This window comes from Bombina bombina, chromosome 1, assembly GCF_027579735.1.
Source record: "Bombina bombina isolate aBomBom1 chromosome 1, aBomBom1.pri, whole genome shotgun sequence".
Lineage (NCBI taxonomy): Eukaryota > Metazoa > Chordata > Amphibia > Anura > Bombinatoridae > Bombina > Bombina bombina.
Genome location: NC_069499.1, coordinates 1,009,046,637 through 1,009,064,967, shown reverse-complemented (window position 1 = coordinate 1,009,064,967; position 18,331 = coordinate 1,009,046,637). Strand labels below are relative to the sequence as shown.

Genomic DNA, 18,331 nt, shown 5'->3' with positions numbered 1-18,331 from the left:
AATGATAATGGCTTTGTCAACCACAACCATTAAGGCAGAGCAAATAGAAAGTCCACTGTAGCAGGGACAATTCACATTTTCAATTTTTCAAAATACTTAGTGTCATTTGAGTCTTCAGGTCTTGAAACCAGGGCGGAATACAAAGTTTTTAGTATTGAGGTTTTGGATCCCCTAATTGTCAAAAAGTTTTTATTTCAGGTGCTACTTTTTTTTGGTGGCCTGCTATCCACTTTTAGCTGTAGTTTATCATCATATTTGGCTGTTTTGCACAAATGGTGTAAGTGGTCGAATTTTTCAGTTATTATTTCTACAGGTTTTGTACTTTGTTTGGCATTGATAAAGTTTTGACTTTCAGTTCAGGTTTCTGCATTTAATTTATCGTTCATTAGAAGGTTTCTTTCCTATAGAAAATATTTGCCCTGCTTTTAGAAATCCCTTTTCCCTATTATTTGACTTAGTTCTTCATGTTTTCTTGCATCATCCTACTGAACCTGTGTATGAGTTGTCTCTCAATATTTTTTTTTTTTCATTGGGATAAGGTGATTTTTACTTTTGTGTCTCTTCTCCTTAAAATAGTTTTAATTTGGGACAGGAAAGACAAGATAATGGTTCCTACTGTCCATATATTTTGATGGATCTGGAGGCTCTTTTTCACAGCCTTCATGTAGTTAAAGCACTTAAATATTACCTGTAAGTCAATAAAGTCATCAAGTAGAATAGTTAAAGGTACAGTCTACGCCTTAGTCATCTTAAAATGTTGCCTTAGATTAAGCTGCAATAGCCTCCTGCATCCCTTTCTATATCATTTAGCAAAAAAAAGTTAATTTAAAAAGAATATAGTTTCTGGCCCCTTTGAAATGGCTGCCAAACTCCACCCACTGATGACATCACAATCCGAGCTGTAAATGGCGTCCAATGACAAAAGCCTCACTAGATTGGATTTAGCAGACTGTCAATGCTATTCAGCATAGTGCCCAGATGCAGCTTGGAAACGGGATGTCATAAGTGGGCGGGGTTTGGCAGCCATTTCAGAAACAATATTCTTTTTAAAATAACTTTTCTCTTACTTGGTGTATTCAGTCCACGGATTCATCCTTACTTGTGGGATATTCTCATTCCCTACAGGAAATGGCAAAGAGAGCACACAGCAAAGCTGTCCATATAGCGCCCCTCAGGCTCCGCCCCCCCAGTCATTCTCTTTGCCGCTCTAACTAGTAGCATCTCCACGGGGATGGTAAAGATTATGTGGTGTTAGATTTGTAGTTTTACTTCTTCAATCAAGAGTTTTTATTTTAAAATAGTGCCGGTTTGTACTATTTACTCTGCAGCAGAAAGTGATGAAGATTCTGCTGAGAGGAAAAAGATTTTAGCATGTTGTAACTAAAATCCATTGCTGTTCCCACGCAGGACTGTTGAGTACAGGAGAACTTCCGTTGGGGGGAACAGTTGCAGGCTTATTCTGCTTGAGGTATGTTTCAGTCATATTTTCTAACAAGACCTGGTAGTGCTAGAAAACTGACAGATATCCCATGAGGGAGGTAAGCCATTTTCTCAGACACAGTATAGAAAGAGGGCTTTCACTAAGGGCTTAATACTAACAGACACTTGATGGGCTAATCGATTCCTTTATTAGGGTAATCTGATATTATTAAACATTTTTAAGCGTTTTGCAAACACTTTTTGGGGTATTTTTACGCCTGGCATTGTAATAGACAGCTATTTTGACTCAGTAAGGCCCCATATCTCTAGAGTGAGAAGGAGGAGGCCTCATTTTCGCGCCTCAATTGCGCAGTTAATTTGGAACACAGCTCCACGCAGCTTCATGTGCAGAGCCTTTTGAGTACAGGAGGACTTCATGGAGGCTTCATTTACAACTGCAATTAACCCTAAAGGAAGGTAAAGCCACGGCAAAGACTGTGGCAGAGTACTGTAGTGGGTTAAACCGGTTATTTACTCATTTTGCTCCGGTTTGGGCATTAAGGGGTTAAACGATTTGAAAACGTGTGTGCAATCATTTCAAGGCATGAGGATCATGTGGTGAAAATTTCATTAAGATCGGATGTTTTTTGGTGATTTGGTAAAAAGTGTGTGCCTTTTTATTATTTAAAGAGACAGTAACGTTTTTTCAAAAGTATTGTTTTTTCAACATTTTAGTGTTTTCTGAGTGTGTCAAACATGTCTGAGTCTTCAGATAGACCTTGTTCTTTATGTTCAAAAGCCATGGCAATACCCCCATTGCACGTATGTTTAAAGTGTGCACAAACATCTAAACATTTTAAAGATCATCCAGTGACAATACAAAATGCAGCCCAAGATGATTCTTTAACGGAGGGTAATGAGGATAGTCCTCCTTCCTCCCCCCACGTGTCTACACCAGTTACGCCCGCGCAAGCGATGCCTAGTACCTCTAGCGCATTGCCCTCTGTTACCTTACAGCAATTTGCAGCAGTAATGGATAATTCCCTTGCAGCTTTTTTATCCAAACTGCCAGTTTTTCCAAGTAAGCGCGATAGCTCAGTTTTAAACATAGAGGATGAGCCATCTGAAGCTTTGGATAATGTATCTGTAGCACCCTCACAGAACTCAGAGGTAGCAGTGAGGGAAGGGCTGTCTGAGGGAGAAATTTCTGATACAGGGAAAGTTTCTCAGCAGACAGAGTCAGATTCCTTAGCGTTTAAATTTAAGCTGGAACACCTCCACGTACTGCTTAAGGAGGTTTTGGCTACGCTGGACGATTGTGACCCCATGGTGGTCCCTGAAAAATTGTGTAAAATGGACAGATATTTAGAGGTTCCTGTATACACTGAGGCATTTCCGATTCCTAAAAGGGTGGCGGATATTGTGACTAAGGAGTGGGAGAGACCAGGTGTACCCTTTGTTCCCCCTCCTATCTTTAAGAAAATGTTCCCCATAAATGACCCCAGGAAGGACGCGTGGCAGACGGTCCCTAAGGTAGAGGGGGCTGTTTCAACATTGGCTAAGCGTACAACTATACCAATAGAGGACAGTTGTGCTTTCAAAGATCCTATGGATAAAAAATTGGAGGGCTTACTAAAGAAAATTTTTGTTCAGCAAGGTTTTCTGCTTCAACCAATCGCCTGCATTATCCCTGTAACTACTGCAGCGGCCTTTTGGTTCGAGGCTCTGGAGGAGTCGCTCCAGAGAGAGACTTCATACGATGAGGTCATGAATAGAATTCACGCTTTAAAGCTGGCTAATTCTTTTATCACTGATGCCGCGCTCCAATCAGCTAAATTAGCGACGAAAACCTCTGGTTTTGCCGTCATGGCACGACGAGCACTTTGGCTCAAATTGTGGTCGGCGGATGTGTCGTCCAAGACGAAACTGTTAAACATTCCCTTCAAGGGAAAAACCCTTTTCGGCCCAGAGCTGAAAGAAATTATTTCAGATATCACTGGAGGCATGGGCCATGCCCTTCCACAAGATAGGCCATTCAAGGCCAAAAACAAGGCTAATTTTCGCTCCTTTCGCAACTTCAGGAGCGGACCTGCTACAACCTCTGCTGCCGCAAAGCAGGATAACGCTTCCCAGCCCAAGGCAACCTGGAAACCCTTGCAGGGCTGGAATAAGGGTAAACAGGCCAAGAAGCCTGCTCCTGCTACCAAGACAGCATGAAGGGGTAGCCCCCGGTCCGGGATCGGATCTAGTGGGGGGCAGACTTTCTCTCTTCGCTCAGGCTTGGACAAGAGATGTTCCAGACCCCCTGGGCATTAGAAATAGTTGCTCAGGGGTACCTTCTACAATTCAAGGATTCTCCCCCAAGGGGAAGGTTCCACATTTCTCGTTTGTCTTCAGACCAAACAAAGAAACAGGCGTTCTTACGCTGTGTAGAAGATCTACTAAAAATGGGAGTGATACACCCAGTTCCAATTGCAGAACAAGGACTGGGCTTTTACTCAAATCTATTCGTAGTTCCCAAAAAGGAAGGAACTTTCAGGCCAATCCTGGATCTAAAAATTCTAAACAAATTCCTCAGAGTTCCGTCTTTAAAAATGGAAACCATTCGGACAATCTTGCCGATGATCCAGGAAGGTCAATATATGACTACCGTGGATCTAAAGAATGCGTACCTACATATTCCTATCCACAAAGATCACCATCAGTTCCTAAGGTTCACCTTTCTGGACAATCATTACCAGTTCGTGGCCCTGCCTTTCGGGCTGGCCACCGCTCCCAGAATTTTCACAAAGGTGCTAGGGTCCCTTCTGGCGGTACTAAGACCGCGGGGCATTGCAGTAGCACCTTACCTAGACGACATCTTAATACAGGCGTCGTCCTTTCACAGAGCCAAGGCTCATACGGACATCGTTCTGGCCTTTCTAAGGTCTCACGGGTGGAAGGTGAACGTAGAAAAGAGTTCTCTGTCCCCGCTCACAAGGGTTCCCTTTCTGGGAACACTAATAGACTCGGTAGAAATGAAAATCTTTCTGACAGAGGTCAGGAAGTCAAAACTGTTGAATACTTGCCGAGTTCTTCATTCCATTCCTCGGCCTTCCGTGGCTCAGTGCATGGAAGTAATTGGTTTAATGGTTGCGGCGATAGACGTGGTCCCTTTCGCCCGAATCCATCTCAGACCACTGTAACTGTGCATGCTCAGACAGTGGAATGGAGATTACGCAGATTTATCTCCTCAGATTCAAATGGACCAAAAGACCAGAGACTCTCTTCTCTGGTGGTTGTCTCAAGATCACCTGTCTCAGGGGCTGAGTTTCCGCAGACCGTAATGGATCATTGTCACGACCGATGCCAGTCTGATAGGCTGGGGTGCGGTCTGCAACTCCCTAAAGGCTCAGGGACTATGGTCTCGGGAAGAATCTCTTCTCCCGATAAACATTTTGGAGTTGAGAGCGATATTCAATACGCTCCAGGCGTGGCCTCAACTAGCGGAGGCCAAATTCATCAGATTTCAGTCGGACAACATCACGACTGTAGCGTACATCAATCATCAGGGGGGAACAAAGAGTTCCCTAGCGATGAAGGAAGTATCCAAGATTATCAAATGGGCGGAGGATCACTCCTGCCATCTATCTGCAATTCACATCCCAGGAGTAGACAACTGGGAGGCGGATTTTCTAAGTCGTCAGACTTTCCATCCGGGGGAGTGGGAACTCCACCCGGAGGTTTTTGCTCAACTAACTCAGCTTTGGGGCATTCCAGAGTTGGATCTGATGGCGTTCCGTCAGAACACCAAACTTCCCCTTTACGGATCCAGATCCAGGGATCCCAAGGCGGCATTGATAGATGCATTAATAGCGCCTTGGTCATTCAGTCTAGCTTATGTCTTTCCACCGTTTCCTCTTCTCCCTCGGCTAATAGCCAGAATCAAACAGGAGAGGGCTTCTGTAATTCTGATAGCGCCTGCGTGGCCACGCAGGACTTGGTATGCAGACCTAGTGGGCATGTCATCGGTCCCACCATGGAAACTGCCATTAAGACAGGATCTTCTAATCCAAGGTCCTTTCAAGCATCCAAATCTAGTTTCTCTGCAGCTGACTGCTTGGAGATTGAACGCTTAATCCTATCTAAGCGGGGGTTCTCTGATTCAGTTATAGATACTCTGATACAGGCCAGAAAGCCTGTCACCAGGAAAATCTACCATAAGATATGGCGGAAATATCTTTGTTGGTGTGAATCCAAGGGTTACTCGTGGAGTAAAGTTAGGATTCCAAGGATATTGTCTTTTCTCCAAGAAGGTTTGGAGAAAGGTCTGTCAGCTAGTTCCTTAAAGGGACAGATATCTGCTCTGTCTATTCTGTTACACAAGCGTCTGGCAGCTGTGCCAGACGTTCAGGCGTTTGCACAGGCATTAGTAAGAATCAAGCCTGTCTACAGACCTGTGGCTCCTCCATGGAGTCTAAATTTAGTTCTTTCAGTTCTTCAAGGGGTTCCGTTTGAACCTTTACATTCCATAGATATCAAGTTATTATCTTGGAAAGTTTTGTTTTTAGTAGCTGTTTCTTCTGCTCGAAGAGTTTCAGAATTATCTGCTTTACAGTGCGATTCACCCTACCTGGTGTTCCATGCAGATAAGGTTGTTTTGCATACTAAACCTGGTTTCCTTCCAAAGGTGATTTCTAATAAGAATATTAACCAGGAAATCATTGTTCCTTCTCTGTGCCCTAATCCAGTTTCTAAGACGGAACGACTGTTGCACAATCTTGATGTGGTTCATGCTTTAAAGTTCTATTTAAAAGCAACTAAAGATTTCCGACAAACATCATCCTTGTTTGTCGTGTATTCTGGTAAGAGGAGAGGTCAGAAAGTGACTGCTACCTCTCTTTCATTCTGGCTGAAAAGCATCATCTGATTGGCTTATGAGACTGCTGGTAGGCAGCCTCCTGAACGAATTACAGCTCATTCCACCAGAGCTGTGGCTTCCACATAGGCTTTCAAGAATGAGGCTTCTGTTGAACAGATTTGTAAGGCAGCGACTTGGTCTTCACTGCATACATTCGCCAAATTTTACAAATTCGATACTTTTGCTTCTTCGGAGGCTATTTTTGGGAGTAAGGTTTTGCAAGCAGTGGTGCCTTCCGTTTAGGTTACCTGACTTGTTCCCTCCCTTCATCCGTGTCCTATTGCTTTGGTATTGGTATCCCACAAGTAAGGATGAATCCGTGGACTGAATACACCAAGTAAGAGAAAACAGAATGTATGCTTACCTGATAAATTACTTTCTCTTACAGGTGTATTCAGTCCACGGCCCGCCCTGATATTTAAGTCAGGTTTAAATTTAATTTTCTATAACTACAGTCACCACTGCACCCTATGGTTCTCCTTTTTCTCCTAACCGTCGGTCGAATGACTGGGGGGGCGGAGCCTGAGGTGATCTATATGGACAGCTTTGCTGTGTGCTCTCTTTGCCATTTCCTGTAGGGAATGACAATATCCCACAAGGATGAATCCGTGGACTGAATTCACCTGTAAGAGAAAGTAATTTATCAGGTAAGCATAAATTCTGTTTTTTACCGTTCCTGCTGCATGATATAGAAAGGGGTGCAGGAGGCTATTTGCAACTTAATCTAAGGTAAGATTTTAAGAAGACTAAGGATTAGATTGTCCCTTTAATATGTGATAGCTTGTTTTGTTCCCAAATATGTCCAGGCTTCTAAAGCTTACTTTGGCTACCTGTATTTTTCCTGCAGTTATGTAGGCATTTCAGTTGAGTTCAAGTTCACGTTGAAGGTGCATTATTCTACACATATGAAATACTCCTGGGCTCAGTGTCAAGAAGCCTCATTTTAAGCAGCTTTACTAGACAGCCACTTGCTTTGCATACTCTTATTCATTTTGATCAGTTAATTTGCATCTTCACAGCTGGCTTCTGCAAGAAAGGACTTCCAAACTCTTCTTCCTAAGACCTAGAAATTCTTCTTGCCTTACCCTATTCACTAGACGGGTTGCTTTGGTATGAACCCCACTACCACTGGAATACAATGTACATGAGTGTGAAAGAAAACACATTTTATATTTCTCTGTGTTTCTGGAGACATGTGAAGCTCCCCAGTGATATGCATAGGGGTCAGAATTCTTCATTCTCCAAAAACATCCTCTTGTTTGTATGTGGTGACAGAAAAAGAAGGGGATGTGCAGACGGGAACAGTGCTCTAAGACTTCTGGAAGGGTTTCTACCTACTACAAGAAGGCACACGACAGTACTCCAAGTGCCTGATTTATTCTTTCCTGATACATTTGTTTATTTCTTTGTGGTGAGAGTCCATGATTACTTTCTGTTGGGAATTAATCATCTGGCTACAAGGAGGAGGCAGACACCTTTAACCAAGAGCTTTCTAATCCTTCCCACTTCCCTGTACCTCCCAGTCTATCATATAGCAGAGAAACAGAAAGTAGGAAAGACAAGTAGGGTAATAGAGGTGCCAACTAGAACTGCCGTTTATCAGAACAAAATAAATTGTGCAGGCTCATGCACTCTCACCAAGAAAGAAATTAATTTATCAGGTAAGAAAAAATAAAAAAAATTATGAAGGCGGTGAAAGTCCACGATTCCTTACTGTTGGGAACTAATACCCAAGCAGTGAAGTCCATGAAAAATGGGTGGGACAAATAAAGGGATAGGCAGGCACCTATTTACTGTAAACAGCCTAAAGAACCTTCCTGCCAAAAGCACATCAAAATGCTAAAACTTTGTTAAAGTATGTAATGATGACCAAGTTACTGCAAGTCTGATATACTGAGGCCTCAGTTTTCAAGGCTCAGAAAATAGACACTGAACAAGTTTAATGGGCTATAATTCATAGAGAAGGAGACAGTCCCACCTCCAAGTAAGCTTTATGAATTTTTAGCCAAAAAGTTAAGGAAACAGATGTAGCCTTCTGACCCTTGCGTTTACCTGAAAAACGAACAAACTTGAAGACTGATGAAAATCTATAGAAGCTTGCAGATATTTCAAGGTTCTAACTATATCCAAATTGTGTAATAACCTTTCTTTAGAATTTTTTGGGTTTGGACATTGAGAAGGAACTACAATTTCCGGTTAATATCTGAAGAAACCACTTTAGGCAAAAAACTATAATGCATACGTAAAACTGATTTGTCCTGATGGAAAACAAGAATACAGCACATTGCACAAAAGAGCAGATAACGCAGAGAGACTCTCCTGGCAGAAGATATAGCCAACATGAATAAGACCTTCCAGGACAATTGGATGTCCAAATCATGCATAAGTTTGAATGGAGACAACTGTAAATCTCTCAAACCAGGTTGAGGTTCTAAGGTGGAGCAATCTGCTTTTAACTGGTCTGATTCTAACTAGTGCCTGAACAAAGGCTTGAATATCTGGAAGTTTAGCAATCTTTTTATAAAATAACAAAGAGCAGAATGTGACCCTTCAAGGTGCTAGCCTACAAAACCTTATCTAGAGAATTTGAGGTATTCTAAAGAAACATAAATTAAAACCTTGCTTCACACAACAAGAAAGATAAACTTTCCATACCTTGTGATACATTCTCCTAGTAACTGTTTTTTGAGCCTGAATCAGAGTATCAACCATGGAATCAGAAATAACCCTCAGAGAAAGGATTAACCGTTCAATCTCCAAGCAGTCAAATTGAGAGACTGAAGATTTTTATAAACGAAAAGACCTTGAGACAACAGATCTAGATGATGAGGAAGTCGCCACTGAGGAACACTGGACATTTTTAATCCAATCGGCATACCAAGTTCATTTAGGCCATGCAGGAGCTATTAGACTTGCCGAAGTCTGTTTCTGTTTAATCCGAGCAATTACCCCCGGAAGAACAATTAGTGGAAAAAGATAGACTAGATGAAATGGCCAAGGAACTGCTAAGGCATCTATCAATTCCGCTTGAAGTTCTCAGGATATGGCTCCATATTTGGCAAGTTTTTGATTCCGATGAGATACCATCAGATTGGTCTCTGGGAGCCCCTCAACTGATCAAAATATCCTGATGGAAAGACCATTCCCCAGAATGAAAAGCTTGACGACTCCAGTAGTCCGCTTTCCAATTGTTGACTTTGGTAATGGGCATTGCAGAAATCGTACACTGATGGTATTTTGTCCAAGATAGAATGCAAGATACCTCCTTCATAGCCAGGGAACTGTGGGTACCTACTTGGTGATTGATATAGGCTAGGCTACCACAGTTATGTTGTCAGATTGAAAATGAATAAGTTGAACTGACATTAAAAGAGGCCAAGCCTGGAGTGACCAGAAAATCACACGCAGTTCTAATATATTGATTGGTCTCCTCAAGAGGCAAGGTTACCAAACTCCTTAAGATCTCTGAAGACCCCAGATGGTGCCCCAACCTGAGACTTGCATCAGTGGTAATTATTTCCCAGGAAAGACGAAGAAAAGACATTCCTTCAGAAGCTGAACCCTTCTTAAAGGGACCATGATTTATAAAAGCTTAAGCACCCTAAATGTACTGAAAACGTACAAGTACTTGCACAATCCCCTGTGTTACTTTAAGCTGGCTATGATATACATAATGATATGTACCTACTGATAGCCCATGGGCTGTGTGAGTGACAGAAGGTACTTACAAAGCAGATACCAACGAAAGCCAAGTACTCTCCTAAGCCCCTCTCTTCAAAGTTATACCTTATGAGGGGAATAAAGGATCAAAGATTCATCATCTATCAAAATAAAATACTGAACACCTCAATTGGCAAAGAGGCAAAGAAAAGACTGAAGTACAGGGAAGTGGAATTGATTACAAAGCTCTTGATGTAGGGTGTCTTTGCCTCCTCCTGGTGGCAAGGTGATGAAATCTCAACAGTAAGGAATTGTAGTGTTTTGTCACCTTAAAGGGACACTGAACCCAATTTTTTTTTCTTTCATGATTCAGATAGAGCATGGAATTTTAAGCAACTTTCTAGTTTACTCCTATTATCAATTTTTCTCTGTTCTCTTGCTATCTTTTTTTTAAAAGCAGGAATGTAAATCTTAGCAGCCAGCCCATTTTAGGTTCAGCACCATGGATAGCACTTGCTTATTGGAGGCTTACATTTACCCGCCAATAAGGAAGCATAACCCAGGTTCTCAACCAAAAATGGTCCGACTCCTTTGCATCACATTCCTGCTTTTTAAATAAAGATAGCAAGAAAACGAAGAAAAATTGATAATAGGAGTAAATTAGAAAGTTGCTTAAAATTGCATGCTCTATCTGAATCATGAAAGACAAAATGTGGGTTTAGTGTCCCTTTAAGAAAGAAAGCTGATTTATAGGTAAGTATAATTGGTGTGTTTTTCTAGCACTCACAGTTATCAGCAGGTAACAACTTAAAGCTTCTTGAGCATCTTCGGAGGAACTTCTCAATGTATCCAGGTGGTCTTAAAATTTGGTGTGGGCAATCTAGAGTGAATATAGCACTTCTAAAAAGATTTATCATGTGACGCGGGTGGGCGTGGCGGGGGCGGGGCCGGGCGGACGTGAGTGCAAAAGAGGGGAGATAGAGAGAGCAAAAGAGAGGGAGGAGGGAGAGCAAAATAAAGGGGGAGAGAGCAAAAGAGGGTAGATAGAGCGCAAAAGAGGGGAGGGAGAGAGAGGGAGAGAGCAAAAGAGGGGGGGGAGCAAAAGAGAGGGGGAGAGAGAGAGAACAAAAGCGGGGAGAAAGGGGAGAGAGACAGCAAAAGAGAGGGGGAGAAAGGGGAGAGAGAGCAAAAGAGGGTAGAGGAGCATGCAAAAGAAAGAGGGGAGAGAGAGCAAAAGAGGGGGGAGAGTGAGAACAAAAGAGAGGGAGGAAAAGAGGGGGGAGAGAACAAGAGAGGGAGGGAGACAGCAAAAGAGAGGGGGAGAAAGGGGAGAGAGAGTAAAAGAGAGGGGGGAGAGCGCAAAAGAGGGGACAGGGAGCATGCAAAAGAGAGTGAAAGCAAAAGAGAGGGCAGAGAGAGCAGAAGAGGGGATAGAGAGCGCATGAGGGGGGGAGAAAGAGAGCAAAAGAGAGGGGGGGAGAGAGAGAGCAAAAGAGGGGGGGAAGAAAGGGGGGAGAGAGCGAGCAAAAGAAAGGGGAGAGAGAGCGCAAAAGAAAGGGAGGATAGAGAGAGCAAAAGAGGGGAGATAGAGAGCAAAAAAGAGGGGAGAGAGAGAGCATGCAAAAGAGATGGGGAGAGAGAGCGCAAAAGAGAGGGGGAAAGAGAGCAAAAGAAAGGGGGGATAGATAGAGCAAAAGAGGGGAGATAGAGAGAGCAAAAAAGAGGGGGGAGAGAGAGCGCGCAAAAGAGAGGGAGGAAAAATAAAAGGGGGGAGAGAGAGCAAAATAGAGGGGGGGATAGAGAGCAAGGGGTGGGACCGCTGTACTGCAAAAAATGGCCCGTGTACATAGGCTTTAGGACTGGTACTTTTATAAACAACCAGATATATTGCAACTACTCTGCACAAAACACTGGTCAAAGAAAAATGGAACAAACACAATTTTTAGTAAGCTAGTTTTTGTGTGTGACCTTCACACTGCCAAGTGAGTAAATGGGTGGAAAACTTGGGCTATAGAACTTGTCCAGGCACCATGTGATTGATACTGAAGACTACAAATCCAGATCCTTTTCATACGGTCATGCTCTGTTTATGATGGTATATCTACAGTGTTTGTGTGTGTGTGTGTACATGTGCGTGTATGTATGTATGTGTGTGTATAATACAGATACATATACAGTATATCACAAAACTGAGCACACCCCTCATATTTTTGTAAATATTTTATTATATCTTTTCATGGGACAACTGAAGAAATTACACTTTGCTACAATGTAAAGTAGTGAGTGTACAGCCTGTATAACAGTGTAAATTTGCTTTCCCCCCAAAATAACTCAACACACAGCCATTAATGTCTAAACCGTTGGCAACAAAAATGAGTACACCCCTAAGTGGAAATGTCCAAATTGGGCCCAAAGTGTCTATTTTGTGTGGCATTATTTTCCAGCACTGCCTTAACCCTCTTGGGCATGGAGTTCACCAGAGCTTCACAGGTTGCCACTGGAGTCCTCTTCCACACCTCCATGACGACATCACAGAGCTGGTGGATGTTAGAGACCTTGCACTCCTCCACCTTCCGTTTGAAGATGCCCCACAGATGCTCAATAGGGTTTAGGTCTGTAGACATGCTTGGCCAGTCCATCACCTTTGCCCTCAGCTTCTTTAGCAAGGCAGTGGTTGTCTTAGAGGTGTGTTTGGGGTCATTATCATGTTGGAATACTGCCCTGCGGCCCAGTCTCCGAAGGGAGGGGATCATGCTCTGCTTCAGTATGTTACAGTACATGTTGGCATTCATGGTTCCCTCAATGAACTGTAGCTCCCCAGTGCCGGCAGCACTCATGCATGCCCAGACCATGACACTCCTACCACCATGCTTGACTGTAGGCAAGACACACTTGTCTTTGTACTCCTCACCTGGTTGCCGCCACACATGCTTGACACCATCTGAACCAAATAAGTGTCTTATTTGTCTTCAGCAAACTGTTTGCAGGCTTTCTTGTGCATCATCTTTAGAAGAGGTTTCCTTCTGGGACAACAGCCATGCAGACCAATTTGATGCAGTGTACGGCGTATGGTCTGAGCACTGACAGGCTGACCCCCGCACTCCTTCAACCTCTGCAGCAATGCTGGTAGCACTCATAGGTCTATTTCCCAAAGACAACCTCTGGATATGACGCTGAGCACGTGCACTCAACTTCTGTGGTCGACAATGGCGAGGCCTGTTCTGAGTGGAACCTGTCCTGTGAAACCACTGTATTGTCTTGCCCACCATGCTGCAGCTCAGTTTCAGGGTCTTGGCAATCTTCTTATATCCTAGGCCAACGTTATGTAGAGCAACAATTCTTTTTTTCAGATTCTCAGAGAGTTCTTTGCCATGAACTTCCAGTGACCAGTATGAGAGCGATAACACCAAATTTAACACACCTGCTCCCCATTCACACCTGAGACCTTGTCACACTGAGTCACATGATACCCGGGAGGGAAAATGGCTAATTGGGCCCAATTTGGACATTTCCACTTAGGGGTGTACTCAATTTTGTTGCCAACGGTTTAGACATTAATGGCTGTGTGTTGAGGTATTTTGAGGGGACAGCAAATTTACACTGTTATATATATATAGGCTGTACACTCACTACTTTACATTGTAGCAAAGTGTCATTTCTTCAGTGTTGTCACATGAAAAGATATAATAAAATATTTACACAAATTTGAGGGGTGTACTCACTTTTGTGGGATACTGTGTGTATTTTTGGTTTGCTAAGCCTACAAAATAAAGGGACACTAAAGTCTAAATTAAAACTGTCATGATTCTTAACGAGCATGCAGTTTTAAGACTGTTTAGTTTACTTCCATTATCAAAATGTGCAGTCTTTTTATATGCACACTTTGAGGCATAAACTCCTACTGAGCATGTGCACAAGTTCAGTGTATATGTATACTAGCCTGTGATTAGCTGTTGGCTGTCACATTAATACAAGCGACTGGCATATTATTTTTTTTTACTGGTTATTTGAAATTCAGCGCAAGTGTTATTGCATTGTCTTTTAGTATGCATTTGTTAATTAAGCAATTATACTGTATTTAATGGTCCTTTTTAACACAATAATGCTCTTCCTGTAATTTAGGAGACTGAACCAGAATACAAGAAGGGGGAGTGTCAGGAGCTAGAACATACTTGCTAAATAGTAACAGTTTTAGGACACTTACCAAAAAGGCCTTGGCTCTTTGTCTTGGGATTTGCCTTTGGTAGAACCTAACATTCCCCTTTGATTTGGATAAAGTTTCTTTGGCCTCTCACTTTTAATCTGTTCTCTTTTTTCACTAACATAAGTTGACACTGGCAGTGTTTAGCATTAATTTTAATAAAACTGTATTGCCACTAGTTCCTGTAAAAGTTGTGACACAATGTGTATATACTAGAGTGTTTGCTAACACTAATAAGTGAATATAGAAAAAGTTCAATTATTTCTTTTTCCATATTCCATGAGGGCATTTCACAAACACTTATTCATTGTATGCTGTGCTTGTTTCAGTAATAAACATGATAGATTCTATGGAATAAGCATTGGGTGTAGTTACGTTTACCACCATCCACCGTGAGAGTGGAGTTACCACATAATATAAGACAGACATCCTCAAACTTGGCCCTCCAGAGGTTTTGGAACTATATTTCCCATGATGCTCAGCCATCATATCAGCTGGCTGAGCATCATGGGAAATGTAGTTCCAAAACCTCTGGAGGGCCAAGTTTGAGTATGTCTGGCATAAGATTTAATTTCCTTCTTTCAAACAGAGGAGGCACAGAAGGTGTACCCAGCAAGTAAAGATGAACTCATGTGTACGACTGTTGTCCTTTCCATGTTGGAAATTCTGTTTTTAGTAATCTTTAAAGGCTGTTCATTTCAGAATACCATTTAATTACTTCATCTATCTTATTGCAATTTGCTATTTATCACATGACTCATATTTCTGATGTAGCTAAGCCACTAGCTCTCCTACCTACTGGGTAGAATTAAGTAATATATACTATAAACCTATTATAAAGTTAAGGTCAACAAGTTTACATGTGTTGGGTAGAATGTTTAACTATTCAAAAATGTATATGAACTTGCCCTAACCCTCAACACCACTTGCAGTGACACAAAATGTTAACAAATTTCTCTTCCTTTCTTGCAGAATCTGGTGCCACCCCAACTCAACCAAAGCGAAGGAAATCCAAGTAGATTTTGTTTTGAGCTACTTTGCTGACAGATCTGTATATGTGTGTGCTCTGTGATATCTTTATTTTTTTTTATCTCTGGGAGGTGAAAAATCTTGTACAGTTTTAACAGTTCTTAAAAATTTGTGTTAATATAGAGATTTTTTTTTTTTTTTCTAAAAAAAACAAACACTTTTTTGCACCAAAATCCTGTTTTATTCGAGTGAAGATAATGTATGAAAATGTGAATTTAGCATATTTTTAGGCGCAGTAGACCACAGAAACTTGAATGTTAACAGCGTCATTGAAAAATGCTTTTGTATATCTTTCCTAACAAATGTGTTTAAAATCCTTTGTAAAATAATATTGTAAACATAGTGTATCCCCATGTCTACAAGCAAATCAATTGGTAATAATACTCCACTTGTTTTGTGTTGTTAAAAGTACTGTATTTATATAGCAGAAGAAGTTGTAAAAAGCAGCATCTAGTAGACTTTAAACGTTGTATATAATTTTGACAAATGTAGGGTTACTATGTTGTAGAATTGGACCAGTGGACACAATAATTGTAACAAAAAATATAGATGTTTAAATAAATGTTTTTTTCTATTTCATATGAGAGTTCTATTTCTCTGTTTAATAAAAATAAATTGAAATTTTCTGTTGTAAAACACCCTGTTACCCCAATTTAAGTTACTTTTAAAGAAGAATTTTATATGTCTCAAATTAGATTACTATAAAGTGTTCGCTTGTAAAACCTCTTTTGCTTAATATGGTTTACATATGTTCACTTTTTGGTACCTTTTAAAGAAAGAGAGAATTCATCATTTTCGGTAAGTTTATAGGATACAGCTTTGTTTATCAACTTTGGATACATGGACCACAGGCAAGTAGTACGCAGGTGCAGCTTTTACAGTGTACCTCTGCTTTCCATCTTAATACGAGGAGAGTCCACGGCTTCATTCATTACGTGTGGAAAATACAGAACCTGGCCACCAGGAGGAGGCAAAGACACCCAGCCAGGCTTAAATACCTCCCCCACTCCCCTCATCCCCCAGTCATCCCTTGCCTTTCGTCACAGGAGGATGGCAGAGAAGTGTCGGAAGATTCGGAGTAGTCTCTTATGGAGGGTAGTACTCTTCGGAATGGAACTGGAGTTTTAAGTAGTCTTGTCAGCCTCTCAGTGAGAGCATTAACAGGGTCTGGAGATGCAGGGAGAGTCTTTCTGCGAATCCATCCAGACTTATATTAACAGCTCCTTAAGCAATCAGTGTTGACGAGTATCACTGCCTGCTTTCTATCGCTCAAGTCCATGTCAGGAGCGGTGTAACAACTCTGTCAAACTGGAGAGACCGTGTTCCTGTTCCACGGCGTAGATTCTGGTAAGATATTTTCATTTTTTATACCTGTAATGATAACGCAAGAAAACAGGGTCACAGTGTGACTTTTTATCTCTATAGAATCAAGGGTTAATATCGCCGGAAGGTGATTATTGAAAAGGGGGGGATTTATTCATGATTTATATTGTGTTTTTTTCTGCATCATGTGTGAGATGTGGCTCTGGCAATGTGTGAACAGTCAGGTTCTAACTTCATTTGTTTACTGTGCAGCCTGTTTAGTTTGGTTCGCTTTTTCTCGGCTGCAGGGGCGGTCCTGCATGGCACTGCTTGTGACCGGTGTGGCCTCATTCTCTTCCTTTTCCTGGACGCCGGTTGCAGGAGACGAAAGCGGTCTCTCTGTGGGCCTGTGTCATAGGAGGTGGTGAGTGCCCCGGCCATTGGGCTATAAAGGTGCCATTTATTTTTTCTATAATCCATATTAAAGGCACAAGCTATGGAGGACTCTGATGTGTTAGAGGGTACTCCCTCTTTGCCTAAATCTAATGCCTGTGTTTATTGTGAGGAGGCTACGGTATATCCGGCTGCTCAGCTATGTTCCACATGCCGTGACACAATAGTGGTATCTAAAAAGAACAAGATGTTTAGTACCACTGAATTGTCCACCTCTGAGGGGTCTCTGTCCCGTGAGGTGCGTTCCCTACATTCATCTCCGATTACACATGCAGCTCCCCAGTGCACTACTAATCCTCTTGCGGGAGGGGCCCTGTGGCCACCAGATTTTGCTGATCACTTGCAAACGGCAATGTCTGCGGCCTTCAGTGCTTTACCTCGCACTGCTAAGCGCAAGCGAAAGATTAAACATTGCTATCCTTCCCTGGGGTCATCTACTCCATTGGATGTATCCGAGTCTAGATTATCCGCTGATACAGAGGACTCAGATACTTCGGAGGACTCTTTCTCTGGGTTGGAATCTGTGGCCTCTAAACCTCCGGCTGCAGAGGAACCAGACTTTAGGTTTAGGATGGAACACTTGCACTTTTTATTAAAAGAGGTGTTAGCTACTCTAGAGGTTCCGGAACCAAAGTTACCGGAGGAACCTTCTATTCCTAAGCTTGATAAAGTCTATGAGGACAGGGTGGTGCCCCAGACTTTCCCGGTTCCCATAAAAATGGCGAATATTATAAAGAATGAATGGGAGAGACTTGGTTCATCTTTCTCCCCTTCTTCGTTTAAGAAATTGTTCTCGGTTTCTGATTCTCAGCTAGAATTGTGGGGATCTGTCCCTAAGGTGGATGGAGCTATCTCCACGCTCGCTAAGCGCACCACTATCCCACTCGAGGATAGTTTGCCGTTTAAGGAACCCATGGTTAAGAAATTAGAGACCCTGTTAAGAAAGATGTTTCAGCACACAGGGTACATTTTTCAGCCTGCAGCGGCATTTGCTGCAGTTCCGGGAGCCGCTACCTATTGGTGTAACTCTCTGTCAGAGATGATCAAGGTGGAGACTCCTCTCGATGAGATACAGGAAAGAATTAGGGCCCTGAGGGTAGCTAATTTGTTTATCTGTGATGCAAATATGCAGATTATTCACTTGAATGCCAAGACATCAGGATTTTCTGTTCTGGCCCGGAGGGCCCTGTGGTTGAAGTCATGGTCTGCTGACATGACGTCCAAATCTAGATTACTTTCCCTTCCATTTAAGGGAAAGGTTCTTTTTGGTCCAGGCCTGGACTCTATCATATCCACGGTCACGGGGGGCAAGAGTGCCTTTCTACCGCAGGATAAGAAGAATAAACCTAAACCTAAGGGTCCTAATT

General features: G+C 42.3%; 1 protein-coding gene across 5 annotated transcripts in view; it reads left to right on the top strand.

Annotated features, from left to right (window-relative positions):
• The window catches only part of NCOA6 (nuclear receptor coactivator 6), a 288,056-nt gene extending 272,268 nt beyond the window's left edge, over positions 1–15,788 (top strand). For all 5 annotated transcript variants that reach the window (XM_053713955.1, XM_053713638.1, XM_053713867.1 and 2 more), the window contains one exon: positions 15,153–15,788. In XM_053713955.1, the coding sequence (XP_053569930.1) occupies positions 15,153–15,199 (47 nt within the window). In that variant the 3' untranslated portion in view covers positions 15,200–15,788. The remainder of the gene's footprint in view (positions 1–15,152) is intronic.
• Positions 15,789–18,331: the final 2,543 nt, after the last annotated feature.